Source organism: Macaca fascicularis, chromosome 5, assembly GCF_037993035.2.
Source record: "Macaca fascicularis isolate 582-1 chromosome 5, T2T-MFA8v1.1".
NCBI lineage: Eukaryota > Metazoa > Chordata > Mammalia > Primates > Cercopithecidae > Macaca > Macaca fascicularis.
The window spans coordinates 53,871,150-53,894,869 of NC_088379.1; the positions used below are offsets into that span (position 1 = coordinate 53,871,150).

The window sequence follows — 23,720 nt, forward strand, 5'->3', positions numbered from 1 at the left end:
CCCTGCTCTCGTGTTTGCTGACTGATTTCATCATCCTTGCAATTTCAGATGGGCTTTGTTTTAGCCCTGCATTTATTATTAGTTGTACTTCAGTTTGCTTTCATGAGGCAACTTTACAATTCTTTATCTCAGAGCAGTTGGCCCATGGAGGAGGCATACAGTTAACTCAGATAACAGTAGAGACAAGAAGCATCCTGTCTCTTTGCTGAACTAATCAGTTTCCTGCCATAGCAATTTATGCTCAGTTTCCTGTTGTGATCTTGATTATCTAGTTATGGCTATTTTAGGGTGACTAGCATTCTTGAGTATCACATTAAAAAGCAAAAAGATGCCCTAATGTAATTTGTCTTCCTTGGTTTTTTAATTTAAAGTTTGCAGTGGTGCATTCCCCCACCTTTTTTTTTTTTTTTATCACTTTGCAATTTCATTTAGCATTGACCAGAGGGCTCAGAAGTGTCAAAGTGTATGATTATTTTTTAATTTTTTAATTTTTTAAATTATACTTTATGTTCTAGGGTACATGTGCACAACGTGCAGGTTTGTTACATATGTATACATGTGCCATGTTGGTGTGCTGCACCCATTAACTTGTCATTTACATTAGGTATAACTCCTAATGCTATCCCTCCCCCCTACCTCCTCCCCACAATAGGCCCCAGTGTGTGATGTTTCCCTTCCTGTGTCCAAGTGATGTCATTTTTCAGTTCCCAGCTATGAGTGAGAACATGCGGTATTTGGTTTTCAGTTCTTGCAATGGTTTGCTGAGAATGATGGTTACCAGCTGCATCCATGTCCCTACAAAGGACACGAACTCATCCATTTTTATGGCTGCATAGTATTTCATGGTGTATATGTGCCACATTTTCTTAATCCACTCTGTCATTGATAGACATTTGGGTTGATTCCAAGTCTTTGCTATTGTGAATAGTGCTGCAATAAAGATATGTGTGCATGTGTCCTTATAGCAGCATGATTTATAATCCTTTGGGTATATACCCAGTAATGGGATGGCTGGGTCAAATGGTATTTCTAGTTCTAGATCCTTGAGGAATCGCCACACTGTTTTCCACAATGGTTTAACTAGTTTACAGTCCCACCAACAGTGTAAAAGTGTTTCTATTTCTCCACATCCTCGCCAGCACCTGTTGTTTCCTGCCTTTTTAATGATTGCCATTCTAACGGGTGTGAGATGATATCTCATTGTGGTTTTGATTTGCATTCCTCTGATGGTGAGTGATGATGAGCATTTTTTCATGTGTCTGTTGGCTGCATAAATATCTTCTTTTGAGAAATGTCTGTTCATATCCTTTGCCCACTTTTTGATGGGGTTGTTTGTATTTTTCTTGTAAATTTGTTTGAGTTCTTTGTAGGTTCTGGAAATTAGCCCTTTGTCAGATGAGTAGATTGCAAAAATTTTCTCCCATTCTGTAGGTTGCCTGTTCACTCTGATGGTAGTTTCTTTTACTGTGCAGAAGCTCTTTAATTTAATTAGATCCCGTTTGTCAATTTTTAAAAAAAGACATATGCAAAATGAAATGTGCTCAAATATGGGTTTTGACCATCATTTTGGATATTAAGGAGAGGAACCAATCATCAGGTGACTAGATCAGAGACTAGGCACATGGGACTCTAAAGCCTTGGACTATGCAGGTCTCAAATCATGGAGTTACTTTCTACAGGGCATAAAGGGGGCCCTTTAATGGTGGAGTATCAGGATGTCAGAAAGGCTTCCTATCCTCAGAAACATCCTGGATGTTTATTAATTTCCTGACCTTATTTAATAGAGGAGACCACCTTTATTTTACCCTTAGAAATATAGATTAAAAAGCAATTAGCCCTTATAAGTTCATATAAGTATGAACTTACATTTATACCTAGGTATAAGTGAATGGTAGCAAATGTTTCCTAAAGTAGATTTTAAAGCAGGAAGAAAGGAGAGGTGAACTTGTGAATTCAGCCCTTGGTTAATGTTGATTATGTAGTAGATGTCAGTACTGTGCTAGGAACTGGGGATACAAAAATGCTTATACTATGATATGGAAATTCACATTTTAATATGGAAACATAAAAATGTGTGCAAATAAGTGTAAATGGAAGGTCATTGAAGTCCCAGTAGCGATGTGTGTAAAGAACCGTAGAAACATAAAGGAGGAAGGGTTTGCCAAGACTACAGGGAGCATTTCAGAGAAACCTGGTTGACCTGATGACCCCCAATTCAGTTCTGAGTCATGAATAAGATGTTGGCAGTTCTTGAAGGACATTTCAGATGAAGTGCATGTGGAATCATGAGTTATTCTGATTGCTTTTAGAAGTGCTAGGCTGAGACCTACTGTGCTAGGTGAATGATGGTTTGGGTTTTGGCATGAACCCATTGGGGAGGACCTCCTATGTCTTGTAATAGAAAGTCTGATCTCTTCCCAGGGATGATGAGAAGCCACTGGAGAGATTCGACCAATCTAATTACCTGAAAGAAACTTTGCTGGCTTCAGAGTAGTGCTAAAGTCTAGTCCTGACAAAAACTATTTAAGACTGTATCCAACTGAGTTCCATTAACAATGGAAATGGAAAGGCAGTGACAGATATTGCACCTTAAGTATGGCCAGAACAAAGGACTTCTAACAAAGTATAGATAGCTGGAATCTTAAGCTGAAATTAAGTGAACTAGAGAAAAATGAAGACATGATGTAAAAAGGAGATAGTGTGATGATAACCTTGTGGAAAAAGATCTTGAGTTTTCAGAGGGTATTATAGTACAATTGCAGGGTGTTTATCTTATTTTGTTCCTTTTAGATTATATATTTGTGCAATGCTGAAATTAGGATGTGACCATTTAAGTAATTCTTAGTAGTGTTAAATTATTGGGGATCAATTTGACTTTGACTATCATTCCTAGCAATGAACTTTTTAGTAGAAAATGAAATTCATCTGTTTCAACATGGTGTTGGGCAAATGTCTTTTTGCTTGAATGGGTTTTAAGAACTAGTGGCAAATATTTAAATCTAATCTTTCAACTGAAACATGACTAAAGAACTTAAAATGTCTCTTCTTAGGCATATTTATGGTGTGTCAGCTGTCCACCTCTGTGAGCGTCATATGCTCAGGAGCTCTTATCGATACAGAGAACATGTAAAGAAAACTCCCTGAACATAAGTCTCAATATCTGTCACATATTCTTCATCTAGTCATTTCATATTTTATAAAATGACAAAATATGAAATACTAAGTCATATTTTATAACATGACTGAATCATTCAACATCCACAGTTTAAAATCTCATAGACCTCTAATCAATGAGTCAGTGATGACAATGTTACTTGTATTTTAGACAGTGATTCTCAGGTCTTTTTTTCTTTTTTTCTGCCTCAAATAACAGCAAGTCTTTCCGAACAGTGGCTGCCAGGTTTCCAATGGTGGCAATTCTCCCAGAGAGGAAGGGGGTTTGGTTAGACTGAGGCAGCTCCAGAGGTCATGCAGTTTGGAAGAGCCTCCTTCAACAAAGTGGATAAAGATCCCTAAAGACATCCAGGTCTTAATTCCTGGAACCTTGTAATGTTACCTGATACAGCAAAAGGGACTTTGAAGATGGGATTAAATTAAAAATTTTGACATTATTCAGGGTGATCTAGATGGGTCATAAATGAAATCCAAGACTTATAAAAGGGAGACAGAGGGAGATTAGACTATTGATGGAAAGAAGGCAATGTAACCATAGAGGCAGAGATTGGAGCAATGCAGCCACGAGCCAAGGAATGCTGGCAGTCACTTGAAGCTGGAAGAGGCAAGAAACAAATCCATCCCTAGAGACTGCAGGAGGAACCAGCTTTGCCAACACCTGATTTTTAACCCTGTAAGACTCACTTCAGACTCCAGACTTTCAGAAGTATTAAAAAAAGTTTCTGTGGTTTTAAGACACTAAGTGTATGATAATTTGTTATAGCAGCAAGAAGAAACCTATATATTTCTTGACCATTTCTGATATTCCCCAGAGTTGGGGAATTTTTGTTTTCAGACAAACTCATTACAAAAAAGAAAAGAAAACAAAAACCCTGAACTTTTTATAGGGTACAAGCAACTGCAAAATGAGAGGCAATGAAATATTCTTCAAAATATTTGCAATGGTACCAAGGCTATTAAAACCAATATGCATCCTTTAAAATTAGAATAACCCCTCTGTTTTGTAACTTTGAAGATAGTATGCATAATGCTTCCTATACTGAATAGAATTTACGTACTATCTTAGAGCAACAAGGGATTTTTGGAAGCAACAGGTTTACAATTTTCAGAAGTGTCTCACGCATATATGTTATTAGAATCATTTGACGACAGAGATCCATGGACAGCTTTCTCAGGGGTGAAATGATTTGCTAGAGGAGCCAGTGCAATTTTATTCATATTCAGATATTGAACTATTGAACCCCTTAAAAGCTAGAAATTGACCATCACTCTATGAAGGAAAGCCAAAAATTTGAACATTTGACTAATTACTGTGTCTGTGAAACTATAATATATACCCGGTTAGCTGTACAAGTTTTATATCAGGAAAAAGAAACATATCAAAGTCAGAAACATCCCTTCTGTGATGTTTTATATTAAATTTTTAGCCAAAATTTTTATAACATCACCCTGTCAGGTGAGCAAATGTTACCTTTTTGGTGATACTTAAGTAAAAATTATAATTAGATAATGATTTATGTATTATTTGTTTAAAATCTCTCTCCCGTTACAGACTAATAATTTCATGAAGGCAGGTACTGTGTGTATTCTACCCATCATTGTAAACCAGGCATGTTGCATGGTGAATACTTATTATTGAATGCATCTTCTTGACCTATCCCAATTCTTAAAATTGAGAAAATTGATACTGCTTTACTTGGAAATCAAATTCAAAATAGAGTACCTTTTTGCTGGTTATAGTAAACAATTCTGTCAATTATGGAGAAGTATTGTGCTTGAGAAAATTTATGATACAATCACTCTCGACATATTTTTCATTGACTTCATTTAAACTTTGTTCTGTATAATATATGTACAATGGGAAATGTGGCCTTTGTAATCATTTTTAGTAGGAACTAAGATACAACTACATAAGAATTTCTTAATTGTAATGAAACTCTGAAGTAGAAGCGGTTTAACTTTTGTCTAGTTGCTGCTACATATACTCCACAGGGATGTCTCACCTGAGAATTGTGAACTTATATGGAAAAAAAAATACATCTTTCTTTTTCCTTCTAACTGAAATTCATCATTTTTTCATTGATTAATTTTTTACCCTGCCCACAAAAATATTAACAGTTATGAAAACTGTCACCAGCAGCAATCACATGTATCCCATATCACATTTATAGTTGCTCAGATTTTTTTTTAAGACTCAGGTTCTCTGTCACTCAGGCTGGAGTACAGTGGCATGATCATAGCTCACTGCAGCCTAGAACTCCTGGGCTTAAGAGATCCTCCTATCTCAGCCTCAGCCTCCCAAGCATCAGGGAATATAGGCATGCACCGTAACTTGTGGCTACTGTTCAGATATCTTTGAAATGTGTTTTACAGGCATTGCTACTTTAAAATTATGATAGTTTCTAGACCTATTACAAGAGCTTATTATTTAATGAGTTAATAAAGAAACATACATATTTCCATATCTCATATTTTAAAAAATAAATTTGAAAATTACATTTCAATATGATTGGGGTCCTTTAACTTAGGACCCTTTTAAATTCTAAGTTAAAATGCCTTTTAACTTAGAATAATTATTATGGGAACTGGTCCATAGATTCACCAGACTGCTAAGGACAATGTAGTAGTCCATTTTTACACTCCTATATAGAACTGCCTGAAACTGGGTAATTTATAAAGAAAGCTTTAATTGACTTACAGTTCTGCGTAGCTGGAGAGGCCTCAGGAAACCTATAATCATGGCAGAAGGTGAAGAGGAATCAAAGACCTTCTTCAGGAAGAAGGAAAGAGAGGCCTAGTAAGAGCAGGGAAAACTGCCTCATTAAACAATCAGATCTCGTGAGAGCTCGCTCACTATCATGAGAACAGCATGGGGGAAACCACCCCCATGATTCAATCAGCTCTCACCCTGGTCCCTCCCTCAACATGTGGGGATTATAGGGATTACAATTCGAGATGAGATGTGGGTAGGGACACAGAGCCAAACCTTATCAAGGGGCATATAATAAAAAAGATTAAGGAAAAACTCCTGCCATAGAAGATCTGGTCAGACAAGATGCTTTTAAAATGAAAATATGAGAATATTTTTAAATTTTAAATCTTTCGGTTCATACTAAAGACTGTTTTCAAGAATGACAGAGATGTGTTGTCATTTAAATGTTGCAGATAGTGTCCTCTGTGTGTCTGGGCTTTCCATACAAACGTATAAATCTAAACCAATGATATTTGGAGACCTTTATCTAGTAAGCCTTATAAAAAAGGAGCCTTATGTACATTTGAATATTTAGGCACTAGCATTAATGAATGATAGATTGTGTTCAGTTTTCAAACTGTTCCATGAAGGGAAAAGTTCTCATTTTTTTAAAAATTATGTCTTAACATCTGTTTAAGAGTCTGTATCCTGTTCATTGACTATCCTTCCTTATATCCATCCTCTATAACTGCCTTTCTTTAACAAAGCCGTCATCAGCTTCCTATCTTTTTCCCTAGGTTAAAAAGGCAGGAGGCATTAAAACAAAACTTATCCTGTTGTGAATTGTTAGTTACATCAGAAATTATGGGTGTTTTCATCATTGTTTAGATTAGAGGATATTTTGAGGTAAGAGCAAATTTGTTTTACTAATCAGGATAGGAGAAATGACAGTCCTATAGTTGCATAGTTTGGGGTAACCAGACAGTTCAGATGAATTACAGATGAGGTGGCAAACAAAGGCTTTCTGGAGTGTTGTCAATTAGATTGTGTTATACAGCTGCAAATAAATACCTGAATATGCTGAAAGTGACAAATATTCACTTGCTTTAGTGTCCTTGGCCAATGTTCTGAGCCTCAAGGGAAAATTGCAAATTCATTTTTCTTTAGTGCATTTAAGACATTACATAAAGATCTCATAAATTTTAATTTAAAAGACCATTTACAAATGGTCTTTTTTATATTTTTAAAGCCCAATTTGCCTATAAGTAAGTTGATCTCACGCTACGAGGATATGTCTAGCTGGAACTCTATAGAATCATTTTCTTAGCCAGCAACAGCTGTGCTGTTCTTTTCTAAATAGTAATAATGCTGTACATTGCACTTGTTTTTTATTGTTGAGGAGGGCTCCTGGTACCTTTGTTGAGGTACTTTGAGATTTCTTTTTTGGAATGCACAATAAAATAGAAGTAATTTAAATTTTAATATGCCTTCCTTATACCATTAATTAAAATGATTTATGTTTGGTTGCCTTCTTGAAATAGAGTGTGATGTTAGGTCTTACTGCTTTCATGGTGATGTTTTCCAACAGAGCATCTTTTACGAAATAGTATCAAACTCATCCTGGTCTCAGTTTATTTGCTTTGACAGAAGCACCTTTACTTAACTCCTGGCAGAATACACACTGTTCTTCTCAGTCCTCATTTAGCATTCTAAATTACATTTATTGTCCAGATTTCAGGCTACTTATTTACTTGTTCAAAGTAGAACTATTTGATCATTGATGAGTTTGTCAAGGAGGAAGAAAAAGCAGAGGAAGAGATAACTTGAATCATATTTTGGTCAGGATGTTGAAGGCTAGATGTTGAAGTTAGATACGTTGTGGGATTCAGAAAAGCAGGACCTCGCAAGCAATAACATAAGAACTATGTGTTTACGTGTGTCAAAAGAAAGGCATTTTACTTCCTCTCTCATCTTATCAAAAAGAAAAGGGAGAATGAAAGGAAGACCCCCATATATTTTAAACAAATTCTTGTAAATACTAAGAATGTTTCTCTATTGTCTAGGTCCCTAGGCACCTAGATGACATTGCTGATAAATTGGGCATTTTTTTTTGTCACTGGCAAAAATCAGTTCCGAAATACTACTTGGTCTACAGTCATTGTACAATATCTTTTTTTTAATCCAAGGCAATTCAATGTTGACAGTTCTTTTCACTCTTTTCTGAATATTGGAACATATGATTGCATCAAGCTGGCTGCAGGCTCCAGTGCTGACATTTTTTAGCGCAAAGAATGCCCATATCACTCGAACATTTGAAAAGTGTTAATGAGCAGATCAAAAGGACTGTTGCCTGAAGCAGCTAACTTTTTTTTTTTTAAAGAAATCGGCTGTCTTCCAAACTGAAATCTTCATTCTAGCAGCTAAGTAGATGAGATGTAATCCTCCCTGATGATGATAATAACAAATGAAAAAAAAATTGGAGAAGAATCAAACTCTGCATATGGTTCATAAAGTGGTGAAAGTGTTTTCCAGAATCTTCAATACAGAGCTGAAGGATGCTAAGTGGAAAAAATTCTGGCAACTAGGCAATATTATGCCTTTTAAAATCTGCAAATTCTCATAAAATATGGTGCATATGAATACATTCTTTTCTGAAATGAATGTGTATTCTTGCACTATTTGATATAAGAATGGGATTCTCATGACTCTAGTTTTTAATGTATTTTTACTAACAGTAAATCTTTTCTCCTGAACTAGTTTTACTGAAATGTAGGAATGTCAGTTGAACACAGATTTTTGCCATTTTTGGCTTTTGAGCCAAATGGCTTCAGATTATTTTCACCCTTCTTTGTTACTCATGAGGTTGTGTGGCAGAGTGGAGAGAGGGAGCGTTTTGAAACATCACAAGAAAACCATTTTGTTTTTCGTCCCCAAATTTTTATGTGGGTGACATTGGGCATATTAGCTAAATGTTGTATCTATATAAAATGGTGATAAACTCTATCTTACATAGTTATTAAAAGTTTTAAATGTAACTACCTGTGTAATTATCTATCGTCTATCTATCCATTCATTCATCCATCCATCCACCCATCCATTCATCCATCCGTATATCCATCCATCCATCCACCCATCCATCCATGCAAGTAAGTAAGAACTACTCAACAGATCATAGGCTTTTTCTTCTGCACCCTTTCCCTTTGCAAACTAAACCTTATTTTAAAAAGATGTCATATGGCAGAAGTTGAATTCAGAGTTTGGAGATAGGTGGACTTGGTCCTCGGTTTGAATCCTATTTCTGTGTTTTCTCTTTGTATGTATTTGGGCGAGTTATTGAAGTTAGACCTTTCCTCTCCTTATATTTAAAATGAGGATAAATATAGTGATTACACAGAGTTATTATGAAAATAAGAGAACTATAGAGACAGCGTATGTGGCATCTGGCAGCACCAATAAAGGGTGGTTCTTGTTAATAGTGTTAACAACACACAGATGAGCCTTAGCTCTGGTTCAGTTTCTGAAGGTGCTGTTATTTGTTGGGATGGTGGTTGTGTCTCTTAGTTTACCAGATCAAAATTTGATTTAGGTAGAGCTTTGAGGGCTTTGTTTTCATTATTAACAATGTAGAAAATATACTTGTCAGGAGTTTATTTCACTTTAAATTTATAATAAATCATGAATTATTCACACAAAAGAATAATGGCATGCTACTGAAAAGAACTCTAATGTTCTTTTCTGGAATAAGGTGAATACAATTGCATATAGACATATGGCCATATTTAACCATGGAAAGGCATAGAGACAAAAACCTGGTGGAAACATTGTAATATGTATTTTTTATCATTTTATAAGATTGTCATTTTGACAAGGACTTACAGTTAATCCAATTTATTTCCCAGATGAAGAAACTTAGTATATTTCTATCTCCCCTTCTACAGTTGAGTTATCTGACTTTATTGATTGAGGAAAAAATTTAGTGCTTCATTTTCTTAGGGACTAGTAATACTTTGTTTCATGTAAATCTATCTGTTTATTATTTTTGTATATATTTCCTCAATATTTTACTTACACATTTGGAAACCAGCTATAATTTTTTGTGAACATTCTCAGTTCCATCAATTTCATTTTCAGTACATTTTTAGTACCTTCAGTATCTGCTGTGTGCAGAGCACTTTATTAGGCATGATGGCATGTGGTAAATGTGGAGAAATGATTATTGTCATTAAGAAATTTGTAATTTTCAGTGATAATTTAAAAATGGCAAAATCAACATATAAACCCAAATTAATGAGGCATAAATGGTTCAACTGTGCAGCAACATATACTTTAAAAAGTTTTGTCTTCTAGATGCAACAACAGGAAGTTAGTGGGCTACTCTGTGAAGGCTGGTTGGGATGTAACAGGAAAATGATCATTGTATTTGGGGGAAGCACCAGGATCATCAGGCTGGCTAGAGAGGAGGTGCATGCAGGGGGATGTTTGTAGGTACATGTTAGGCCTTAACTGTGGAGGGACTGACACCATGCTGAGGCATTTTAACAATGAGAACAGAAAAACTGGCTCATGTTTATGTGCTGCAAAAGGGGCTTTGATACGTTATCTTGCAGTTTGTATTAGATAAACGATCTCCAGTGAAGAGAAGGAATGTAAAGATGTCTCCCATGATACTATGTGAGTTTGACAACAGTGGTCATATGGGGATTTTAAATTGAAATTCAGTTTTCCCATATCGTTGTTAAACTGGATGCTGTATGGGATAATGAATATGACATTTTAAAAAAGGAAGAGTTATGGAGAGGGATGTTGAGTAATTCTCAGGAGAATGTAATACAGAACAGGGTTGGGGATACTATTTATGTCCTCAGAAATTTATATAACAGTGCAAGATGTACATGGAATAAGAAGAGTAAATTTGAAGTCCTCACGATGAAATGAAAATGAGTTCAGATATATTATTCTCAGACTTAGTGGAATGGAAGGATGTACCTTGATCTTTTTCTAGTGAGAGAACTCCAGAGGGTAGTTTATGGAAATTCACAAAACTAAGAGTGGAAGCATTACTTGTAAGGCCTTTCCACGAAAATTTAGTAATTTATTGATTCAAATTGTGAACACTGGGACTATTTATTCATTTTTTTTACCAGGAAATGGTGGATTAAGCTTCTGTTAGAAGAATATTGACCTGGCTACATAGGTTAAAATGGGGAATCAGTTGGAGATAGAGAAATAAGTTAGATGTCTAATTTAACTACAAGTAGAGCATTTAGTCATTGATGCAAAATGGCTATGGTAATTACAACCATCAATAAATTTTGTGAATATAATTAAAATTCTTAGAATGGGGTGGTGAGAAAAGATGGGGATGCATCTCCTTTGTCTGAGCACCATTCATTTATTTCTAATGGCTCAGCCATACTTAAAATGTTATCAGTTCTAGAAACCACACTTTGAAATATTGATCAAATCAATATGTGCTAAAAAAAAAAAAACTGACCAAGATAACCAGATAACTCAGAACTATCTCATGAGAAATGTTTGATATATTTAGGTTCCAAATTGGTAGACTCAATAGATACATGGTAACTATCCCAGCATTCAAAAATAGGAACTGGTCTCCTCTGAAAGAAAGAGTGCGTGTGTGTGTGTGTGTGTGTGTGTGTGTGTGTGTGTGTATGTGTGTGTGTGTGGTGTATTGCCAGACTCTAGGATCAAGATTAAAGACTGGAAACTACAGAGTGGGAAGTGCTTTGGCTTCATTTGGAGGAAAAACTTTCAAATGATGTGGGTTCCTTGCCAATGGACTGAATTGCTTTGTAAGGTAGTGGATTTCTCTTTATTGCAGTAATTCAAACATAGGCTACAACTTGGTGGAAGTTTTCAAAGTATTGAAGTTTTGATTGTGTATGCATTGGAGGAGTTGAAACAATGTTGTACTAGATACATTTAAGGTACAAAGAATCTTGAGAATATGCTTTTAGGAGTGACCCGGGAAGATGAAAAGAATCCCTTCTGCCGGGCGCGGTGGCTCAAGCCTGTAATCCCAGCACTCTGGGAGGCCGAGACGGGCCGATCACGAGGTCAGGAGATCGAGAACATCCTGGCTAACACGGTGAAACCCCGTCTCTACTAAAAAATACAAAAAACTAGCCGGGCGAGGTGGCGGGCACCTGTAGTCCCAGCTACTCGGGAGGCTGAGGCAGGAGAATGGCGCAAATCCGGGAGGCGGAGCTTGCAGTGAGCTGAGATCCGGCCACTGCACTCCAGCCTGGGCGACAGAGCGAGACCATCTCACAAAAAAAAAAAAAAAAGAAAGAATCTCTTCTTCCCTTGTCCTTCCCTCTGCAGTCCATCTCCTTCCTTCCCTTTCTCCTTTTTCACTCTCTCAATTTGTTTCTTCCTCTCTTCTCTCCCTTTCTTCCTGCCCTTTTCCCTCTCTTCCTAATTTCCCTTTCTTCATTCTTCCCTCTCTTTCTTTGTCCCTTCCTCCCTCCTCTTCTCTCCCCTTCTCACTTCTTTCCTTTTCCTCTCTTCTTAACTTTCCTTACTTCCTTGAAGGTCTAATTTGTGCTAGACATTCTATTAAATACTAGAAAGGTAGTGAGGAGCAAAGCAGATGTAACACCTGTTCCCGTGAAACTGACTATTTCTTTGTAGATAAAATTAATAAACTTACCCCTTTTTTGGTAGATAAAATAATAAACTTGGATAAATTCTAGGAGAGAACAATGCATCTGTGCATATCAAGAGAATCATATGCTTTGGGAAAATAGGGAGAATTCATCAGGGAGAAAGGAAGGTGGGGGATATTTCAAAGAATGTATTGGGCATGGAAATGGTTTGGTAAAGTCATTAGAAGGGAGAAAAGAGATTATGGATTATGCCAACTTTTTGAAGCTGCAACTGAAAAAAGTTATTCACTTGAACGGAACAGGGAAGATTGGAAGGAGTGTTAGCTTTTAAATGAAGATGGTTAAGTTAGCTTTGATTTTGTTATAAAATGCTAGCAGATTTGGTTTTCATTAATTGTTTTGGACATGCAAGTTCATAGTCATATGACATGCTTTCTTTTTTTATAGAAGAAATATATCTGCAGTTGGATGAACTTATTTTATTATTGTATTATTTTAAATCTTAATTCTCTACTGGCATTTATTTCTGGGCTAATTATAAAAAGTCATAAAGTTTTATCTTTCACGATTACCAAAATCTACTGGAATTTTGTGATTATTGAAAAAATAAAATTGAATTAAATAAAAGAATTAAATAGAAATAATGGCTTTTTTGTAACATTCAAAGGGAGATTCAGTCAAATTTAATTACTGTCTAGTTGTATCTGTATTTTCGTCATTATTGTCTGTGTATTTTTTCCCTGAGGTTTGAATCTAAACTAAAATTTAGATGAGAAGAATATTATACACACAGAAAATTATGGGTCAGTTCTCTAAACATTATCAATAACATCAGTAAAAACCCTTTCACTATGGAAAATGTCAAATATTTATGAAGACGGAGACTAATATACATACCCACAAAAATTAAAATTAAACAAAATTTAAAAAACTAAGATAATGAACTTCCCACTGAGTCCTCATCACTCAGCTTCAATGATTCTCAACTTATTGTCAGTTTTTGTTTCAATTTTTATTTTAGATTCAAGGGTACATGTACAGGTTTGTTACAGGGGTGAATTATGTGTTGCTGGTATTTTGTGTACAAATGATTTCATCACCCTGGTAGTGAGCATAGTACCTGATGGGTAGTTTTTCGACCCTCACCTTTTTACTAAGTCTTCACTTCAAGTAGGCCATGATGTCTATTGCTCCCATCTTTCTGTCCATTTGTACTCAATGTGCAGCTTCCACTTATAAGAAATACATGTGGTATTTGGTTTTCTGTTTCTGTGCTAATTCTCTGAGGATAATGGCCTCCAGCTGCATCCATGTTGCTGCCAATGATATGATTTCATTTTTTTAAAAAATAGCTGTTTAGTATTCACTGGTGTATCTGTATCACTTTTTTTTTTTTTTTTTTTTTTTTTAGCCAGTCTATCGTTGATGGGCATCTAGGTTGATTCCATGTCTTTGCTATTGTGAATAGTGTTGTGATGAACATACAAGTGCCTGTGTCTTTGGTAGAATGATTTATATTCCTTTGGGAATATACCCAATAATGGGATTGCTGGATTAAATGTAGTTCTGCTTTAAGTTCTCTGAGAAATCTTCAAACTGCTTTCCACAATGGCTGAACTAATTTATATTCTCACTAGCAGTGTATAAACATTCCCCATTCTCTACAGCCTTGCTAACTCCTGTTTTTTTTTTTTTTTCCTTTTTAGTAACAGCTATTCTGACTGGTGTGAAGTGGTATCTTGTTGTGGTTTTGATTTGCATTTCTCTAATGATTAGCAATATTGAGCATTTTTAAAATAAGCTTGTTGGCCATGTATATGTCTTCTTTTCAGAAGTGCCTGTTCGTGTCCCTTGCCCATTTTTTTTAATGAGGTTGTTTGTTTTTTGCTTTTTGATTTAACTTCCTTACAGATTCTGGATATTAGACCTTTATTGGATGCATAGTTTCAAATATTTTCTCCCATTCGGTAGATTATCTGTTTACTCTGTTGACACTTTCTTTTGCTCTGCAGAAGCTTTTCAGTTTAATTAGGCCCTACTTGTTTATTTTGCTTTTGCTGCCATTGCTTTTGGAAACTTCATCATGAAATCTTTGCCAAAGCCTGTGTCCAGAATGGTATTTCCTAGGCTTTCTTTTAGAGTTTTAGGTTTTATATTTAAGTCTTTAATTCATTTTGAGCTGGTTTTTATGTATAGTGAAAAGAAGGGGTTTAGTTTCGATCTTCCACATATAGCTAGCCAGTTATGCCAGAATCAGTTACTGAAGAGGGAGTTCTTTCCCCATTGCTTGTTATTGTCAACTTTGTTGAAGATCAGATGATTGTAGGTGTGTGGTTTTATTTCTGGGTTATCTAACCTTTTCTATTGGTCTACAGGTCTGTTTTTGTACCAGTACCATGCTGCTTTGGTGTACTCTAGCCTTGTAGCATAGTTTGAAGACAGGTAGTGTGATGCCTCCTGCTTTTTTCTTTTGGCTTAGAATAGCTTTGGCTATTCAGGTTCTTTTCTGGTTCCATATGAATTTTATAATAGTTTTCTCTAATTCTCTGAAAAATGATGTTGATATTTTGATAGAAATAGCATTGAATCTGTAAATTGCTTTGGGCAATATGGCTATTTTAACAATATTTATTCTTCCTATTCATGAGCATAGAATGCTTTTTCATTTGTTTTTGTTATCTCTGATTACTTTCAGCAGAGTTTTGTAATTCTCATTGATAGATCTTTTGCCTCCCTGGTTAGCTGTATTCCAAGGTTTTTTTAAATTTCTTTTTCTTTTTTTGACTGTTGTAATTGAATTCTTGATTTGGCTCTCAGCATGGACATTATTGATGTACAGCTATACTACTGATTTTTGTACATTTGATTTGTATTCTGAAAGGTTAGTGAAGTTGTTTATCAGGTTCAGGAACTTTTTGAAATAATATTTAGGTTTTTCTAAATATTGAATCATATTATCAGTGAAGAGGGATAATTCTGACTTCTTATTTTCCTATTTGGATGCCTTTTATTTCTTTCTGTTACCTGATTTCTCTGTCTAGGACTTCCAGGACTACACTGAATAGAAGTGGTGAGAGTGGGCATCCTTGTCTTATTCTATTTCTTAAGAGAAATGCTTCCATCTTTTGTCTGTTTAATAATAATGTTGACTTTGGGTTTATCATAGATGGTTCTTACTATTTTGAGGTATGTTATTTGATGCCTAGTTTGTTGAGAATTTTAACATGAAGGGGTGTGGAATTTTATTGAAAGTCTTTTCTGAGTCTATTGAGATGATCATGTGGCTTTTGTTTTTAGTTCTGTTCGTGTGATGAATCATATTTATTGATTTACATGTGTTGAGCCAACTTTGCATGCCAGGGATAAAGCCTGTTGGATCATGGTGGATTAACCTTTTGATGCACTGCTGGATTTGTTTTGCTAGTATTTTGTTGAGGACTTTTGTGTCTATGTTCATCAGGCATATAGGTCTGAAGTTTTCTTTTTTCATTATCTCTCTGACAGTTTTTGGTATCAGAATGTTGTTAGCCTTATAGAGTGAGTTATGGAGGTGTCCCTTCTCCTCAATTTTTTGGAATAGTTTCGGTAGGATTGGTACCAGGCCTTCTCTATGTGTCTGGTAGAATTCAGCCACGAATCTGTCCTGTTAGGGCATTTTCTGGATTTTTTAAAATTACTGATCAAGTTTCAGAACTTGTAATTGGTCTGTTCAGGATAAATATTTCTTTGTTATTCAATAATCAGAAGTGTATGGTTTTAGGAATTTACCCATTTTTTTCTAGATTTTTTAGTTTGTGTGCATAAAGGTATTCATAATAGTGTTTGAGAGTTCTTGTATTTCTGTGGGATCTGTAATGTCCCCTTTGTCATTTCTGATTATGCTTATTTGGATCTTCTCTTTTTTCTTTATTGATATAGTTAGTGGTTTATCAATCTTATTTTTTGAAAGAATCAAATTTTGATTTTGCTGATCTTTTTTACAGATTTCATATCTCAGTTTCCTTCAGTTCAGCTCTGATTTTGGTTTTCTTTTCTTCTGCTAGCTTTGGGGTTGGTTTACTCATGGTTTCCTAGTTGCTCTAGGTGTGATGTTAGCTTGTTAATTTGAGATCTTTCTAACTTCTTCATGTAGGCATTTAACACCATAAACTTTTCTCTGAAAACTGCTTTAGCTGTGTCCCAGAGATTCTGGGATGTTGAATCTTTGTTTTTATTGATTTCAAAGAATTTTAAAATTTCTCCCTTAATTTCACTCTTTGCCTGAAAGTCATTTAGGAGCAAGTTTGTTTAATTTCCCTGTAATTGTATGGTTTTGAGAACTCTTCTTGGTATTGATTTCTATTTCTATTGTACTGTGTTCTGAGAGTGTGATTGGTATGATTTTGTTGTTTTTAAGTTTGTTGAGAATTGCTTCACAGCCAAGCATGTGGTCGATCTTAGAATATGTGGAATACGCAGATGAGAAGAATGTATATTTTGTTGTTGGGTATTCTGTTGATGTCTGTTAAGTCCATTTGGTTAAATGTTGAGGTTAGGTCTCGAATATCTTTGTTAGTTTTCTGCTTCAGTGATCTGTCCAATACTGTCAGTGGAGTGTTGAAGTCTCCCATTATTATTGTGTGGTTATCTAAGCTTCTTCATAGGTCTCTAAGAACTTGTTTTATGAATCTGGGATCTCCAATTTGGGAGTGTATGTTAGGAGAGTTAAGTCTTCTTGTTGACTGGAAACTTTTATCATTAAACAATGCCGTTCTTTGTCCTTTTTGATCATTGCTGATTTAAAGTCTGTATTGTCTGAAATACGAATTGCAACCCCTCTTACTTTTTTGTTGTTGTTGTTTTCTGTTTGCTTGAAAGATCTTTCTCTATTCCTTTCCTTTCAGCATATATATATGTAATTTATGTGAGATGAGTTTCTTGAATATAGCATATAGTTGGGTTTTGCTTCTTTATCCAACTTGCCACTCTGTACCTTTTACGTTGGACACTTAACCCATTTATCTTCAAGGTCAATATTGATATGTGAGGATTTGATCTTGTCATGTTGTTAGCTAGTTTTTGTATAGACTTGATTATATAATTGTTTATAGTGCCAATGTGATATGTACTTAAGTGTGTTTTTGTGGTGGCAGGCCTTACATTTCCATGTTTAGTGTTCCCTTTAAGACCTCTTATAAACATATTTGATAGTAATGGATTCCCTTAGAATTTTCTTGTTTGAAAAGGATTTTATTTCCCCTTCACTTAGGAAGCTTAGTTTGGTTGGATTTGAAATTCTTGGTTTTTTTTCCCAAATTTCTTTTCTTTCAAGTTGCTGAATATAGGCCCCCAATTTCTTTTGATTTGTAAACTTTCTGCTGAGAGGTTCACTGTTGACCTGATGGGATTCCCTTTGTACTTAACCTGGCCCTTCTCTGTAACTGCCTTTAACATTTCTTTCCTTTGTGTTGAACTTGGAGAATTTGATGACTAGATATCTTATCTTTCCCAGTATATTTTAAAGAGTCTCTGAAATTCCTGAATATGCATGCCTACCTGTGTAGTGAGGTTGGGGAAATTCGTGTGGACAATACCTCAAATATATTTTCCAAGTTGCTTGTTCTCTATCTCTTTCAGAAATGCCAGTGAGTCATAGGTTTGATCTCATCACATAATCCCATATTTCCTGGAGGTTTGTTTTTTCATTTTAAAAAATTCTTAATTTTTTTTCTGGCTGCATTGATTCAAAGGAGCAGTCTTTGAGTTTTCAGATTCTTTCCCAGCTTGGTCTATTTTGTTATTAATGCTTCCAATTGCGTTATAAAAGTCTTATAGCAATTTTTAATTTTCAGAAGTTCAATTTTTTTTTATTTTTTCATAAAATGACTATGTCATTTTCCAGCTCTTGGATCATTTTATTAGTTTCCTTGGATTGGGTTTCAGTCTTCTTCTGTATCTCACTGGGCTTCCTTGCCATCCAGATTCTGATTCTGTATCTGTCATTTCAGACATTTCAATCTGGTTAAGAACCATTTCTGGGAAGTTATTGAGGTAGTATGTGGAGGTAAGAGGACGCTCTGGCTTTTAGAGTTGCCAGATTTCTTGTGCTGGTTCTTTCTCATCTGTGTTCGCTGATTTTGCTTTACTTCTTGAAATTGCTGTCCTTTGGATGAAGCTATTTGCTTTTATATTCTTTGATGTTTTGAGGGTTTGAAGGCAGTATAAGTTGTATTTAGTTGATTGACTTCATTTCTGGATGCTTTCAGGAGGCCAAGGCTCAGCTTAGCACTCCTGAGCTTCATGCCAGTGCCTGGGGGACTGGGACTGGGCATGTGGCTTTGTTCTTTGACCTCTCGAGGTCAAGCATTTTCTGCACTGGAAGGGCTGAGATGTTCCCAGACTGCTGGCAAAACACTCTGATGGGGGCTGTTGGCAAAAGTGCTCCAGTGGTGGGGGCAGGGTACCACAGGAGAATGCCTTGAAGGAGGAGGTCACCAGAGAGTGCACACTAGTGGGGTGATGGTGTGAGATGCACACAAGTGAGAACCAACAGGACAGCGGGGAACCACTGGTGTGTGTGCAGCGGTGGAACATTATTGTCAATCTTACTTCATCTGTATCTGTATCCAATTCCCAACGCCCAAATTATTTTGATGAAAATATCAAAATCATATCATTTCACCTGGAGATATTTGTGCATACCTTTAAAAGACAAGCAGTCTTTAAATATATATCCATGATCATAGTAACATACTACACATTAAAAATAATTCTTTGATGAGGAAAAAATGGAACCACATTTTCAAAGTTACTATTGTTTTAAACCTTTGAAAATTTAACAGCATAGTTGAAACATTTGACATCAGATGACATCAAGCTGGAACATTTTCAGTTTTGCCTCTTAATATAGAGACTTTGATGTGTACCTGAAGTGGCTGAAGCCATTGACACTTGGTCAAAGATTTTTCCATCATGATGGTGTGAATATCCAGATAGCCCAATACCAGTAAAGGTCATTTCAACTTAAGCCTTAGGCTCCATTCTATTCACGAGAAGAATTAACTGTATTGGGGCAGGTGGATCACCTGAGGTCAGGAATTTGAGACCAGCCTGGCCAACATGGTCAAACCCCCTCTTTACCAAAAATACAAAAAAAATTAGCCAGACTTGATGGTGGGTGCCTGTAATCCCAGCTACTCCAGATGCTGAGACAGGAGAATCGCTTGAACCCGGGAGGTGGAGGTTGCAGTAAGGTGAGGTCACACCATTGCACTCCAGCCTGGGTAACAAGAGTGAAACTCCGTCTCAAAAAAAAAAAAAAAAAAAAAAAAAAAAAAAAGAGTTAACTGTAAAAGATTTCATGAGTAACGCATCACAGGAAAGGAATCTTGGCTAAGAAGCTGATTTGTTACAAGTAGCTTCAAGCAACAGTTTGTATCCTTACAGGCTGTTGGGAGACTCTCAGTTGGCGTCTCATTGTGGTCAGGTGCCAGTTTGGCTGGAGTCATCTGGAAGCTCGGTGTGCCTGGGTGTCCAAGATGGACTTTTCTCTTATATGTCCCATATCTCCTCTCGAATGGCTGAAATAGCTGGGGATCAGCTGATGTCTCCCTGTCACCACCCAGCCTAGATTGGTTTGGGTTTTCTCACAGCTTGATGGTCTTGGGGTAGATTTCTGACCTGACAGCAGTGTTCCTCAACAGTGAGTGTTCCATGGATGTCAGGGAAACTTAAGTTGTTTTGACCTGGCCTCAGAAGTCACATAATACCTTTTCTACCTTTTTCTGTTGGCCGAAAGCTCCAAGATTCAAAGAGAGGGGCATAAATATTGGGTGGCAAGGTTCATTGGGGGACTTCTTTGCACCTACCACAGTATTTTATGAATCTGATTATTTTACACATCTTTACTATTTCCCCCCATGCCATAGAAATTTTTATATTTGATATTTTTTGACAGGTTATCAAGGATCCTCCACCACCACCGCCCCCTGCACCAAAAGAGGTGAGTGCCTAAAAAACTGATATGGCTGTTTTTATTTTCCCATATGCAGATACCTTATCCAAATTCGATTAATTTTGTCTGTTAGATAACTGTGATACCTATGCACTGACTTTTTAATTTATAAAAATCAGTGGTTATTTTTCATCCTCTTATGATTTATTTCATATGCTAGAGGAATGGGACCTTCATATATTGCTAGATATAAACTGACCATTGGAATCAATAGTATATAAAGATTTAATATACTTTTTATACTGCTATATCAATAATTCTGATGTCACTTAGGTTATTTACAAAAAAGATCCAAGCTGACAGTTGAAAGATCCTATTACTTTCTTCAAAATTCTTGGTGCTTTTATATAATTCTGTTAGCCAGAATCATGTTAGGAACATGAAATAAGGAATGTGCAGGTATTGAATATTTTCAAAGCTTCTCAACTGCCTATCTTTTCAGTTCAAATTTCATAGAGTCCAAACCTACACATACATTGATGCTTTAATGACTGTTAAAATGCTGTCCTAATTTTAATATTTTATCTTTCTAAATATGAAGTGATGAAAGATTTGAAATACCAAATGATTCCCATAGTTAAAGAGCAACTTCTAGTTACCTAGGGATGATGTAAGAGAGATTCCTAACATTTGAGGAGGGAAAGGAGTTCTCATATCCTGTGGAACTCCACTTGAAATTTATGCGTGTAAGTGTAAATACATCCACATGTTCTACATATAGTTTTTTTCCCATAGTAATGGAGTAATTCAGAAAAATATTTAAATATGAGCCAGTTCTGACTAAACAGTATTTTAAGAAATTAATTAAAAACTATTTATAAAACATATTTCCACAGGAGGAAGAAGAACCTTTGCCTACTAAGAAGTGGCCAACTGTGGATGCCTCCTATTATGGTGGTCGAGGGGTTGGAGGAATTAAAAGAATGGAGGTTGGTATCTTAAAAAAAATAGAAGCTGCTAATCTGGAGTATGTATTCCTAGGACTATTAAGCCATGGTAACTCTCCTTTTCACAATTCAATATTATAATATCATCCGTGTGTGCTTAACACTGGGTCTTTTCTGGATACATTTTTTTTCTATGGAATCATCCTAGCCACTGCAAAGCTGGCCTAGAAGAACTGGTTTCCTTAGTCAAAGGATTGCATTGATAAGACCTCTGAATTCTAAGGGACAAAACAAAACTAGGGTTTTTCTTATTTTGGAAAAAATTACTGCATAGAATGTTAACTTTGAAGAAGCCAGCCACTTCAAGTTGCAACAATGTTCTTCTTTGTAAAGATCCGATAGTAATCTACTATTTGAGAAGAAAATGTTAAAATATTCAATAGCATGGATCTGACCTTATCACAAATATAGAGAAAGCACATTTAATACTTTGTTAGTTGCCACTTATGAACTATTGTAATTGATATTATATATCATTTATAGAATGCATTGAACTTTCGGACTAGTCCAAAGTGTTGATTAACATTGAACTTTTAATATTATATCTTAAAAATCAAATAAGGTTTTCTTATCACCATGAACTATTTTTTCAAAGTGATATATTATTTAGTAATAAGCAATTATTACCAGCACTGAGCTCTTAACAACAGTGTAAACAGGCCTACATCCCATCCCAAGGAGCAATTCAAGGAATTTTTTTCATGAACACATTGACTTTAGTATTAAATCCTGGCATTCCTTCCTTATTAGTTATAATTTTCCTTTCCAATTAGAATGTGTTTTATGCATTTTACCATTGTTGCACATGTTTCCTATTGTCATATCTGCTTTGTGCCAGCAAAAATTGATAACCTAATGAACAACCCCACAATTATTGCAGTTTTCTTCTTTTATACGTTAAAATAAAATTCAGATTCCCGAGGAGAGTTTCCCTTTTCAGAATAAATTTTGCCCAGACATACTGAACATGGTTGTCATTCCCAAAGTGTTTATAAAGGTCATCTGACAGTGATTCTTACTTTTCTGGACCACATTAGATCTTGAAACAATGGACATTTTCCCTGAGAGCTTGCCCTTTATTGTTGAAATATCCTCTGAGACGGATACCTCATTGCCAATTATTCGTGGTTAAAGGCAATTGCTAGATGCAGTTAAGTTGGTCTTTGGAGAAGTTATTGCCTGTGTTTTTGTGTGCTAGAAACTGAGAATCGCAAACAATATAAGAGAACATGGCTAGGCAAGTTCTTGTTGCTTGACACGGAAGGTTATTTTCCTTTCTTACCTTTGTTGTGTCATTCTAGACATGGAAGGGTGGGAAGAAAGTATATAGGATGTTCCCATATGTATAAAACATACACTTTTAAATAAAGCTGTTACAATCAAATATCCAAATATGATCTGTAACAACTTATTTTTAGTTGATTTCACCTCATTCCAAAATGTGTGTGTAAAAAGATCTGTATAACAGGGGAAAAAAAGACTTGATAGGATATACCAAAAATGTGAGTAGGTTTCTCTGGATGGAAAATTTTCAATCTATGCTATATATTTACTTATTTTTTAAATGTATTTGAGCATGTAGTAGTTCATATTCAGAATAATAAGCTTAATACCATTTTGAAATTCACTCATGTAAAATACTGCATGATAATAAAGTAAGGATATTAGTATGTGAGCCGTAATTGAATAAATAATAATTTATAATAATAAATAATAATAAATAATATTCTTGCTTTAAAAAACTAGGAATATGTCAAATTTTTGTTAGTTCAATATTCCAGTGTTCCAAAGATTGAGGTCTCTTTCTAAAGGAAAGGAAATGTGTGAGTGAGATCCTGAATGGGTCCTGAGTTAAAAGGAACATTATTGGTTTATATTTATGAGAGCCAAGAGCACACACACATCCCTAACTAAGCGATAGTTCAAGTTTCAAGAGTTATTAACTCTTAATATGTGAAATTATGTTGCCCACCCATCCTTTTCAGTTGAACAAAATTTGAGACCAAAAACCTCAGCCTACTTGTAATAAATCTGGGTCCATTTTAGTTTTGGATAATTTTGACTACCTTGCATGAAGTATTCCATCAATAAGATGGAAATAAGAATGAGAATGAAGAAAAAAAATGGAAAAGCAAGTGTGGATGTTACAAAGGGGAAACACAATACAGGTTGAGTATCCCTTACCTGAAATGATTGGAGCTAAAAGTGTTTTAGATTTTGGATGTTTTTCAGAGTTCAGGATATTTGCACATACTTAATGTGATATTTTGGGGAGGGGACCCAAG

General features: G+C 35.5%; 1 protein-coding gene across 2 annotated transcripts in view; it reads left to right on the forward strand.

The window, feature by feature from the left end:
• The window catches only part of ANTXR2 (ANTXR cell adhesion molecule 2), a 160,845-nt gene that overhangs the window by 74,050 nt on the left and 63,075 nt on the right, over positions 1-23,720 (forward strand). For both annotated transcript variants that reach the window (XM_005554964.4, XM_005554963.4), the window contains exons 13-14: positions 20,432-20,476; positions 21,325-21,417. In XM_005554964.4, the coding sequence (XP_005555021.1) occupies positions 20,432-20,476; positions 21,325-21,417 (138 nt within the window). The remainder of the gene's footprint in view (positions 1-20,431; positions 20,477-21,324; positions 21,418-23,720) is intronic.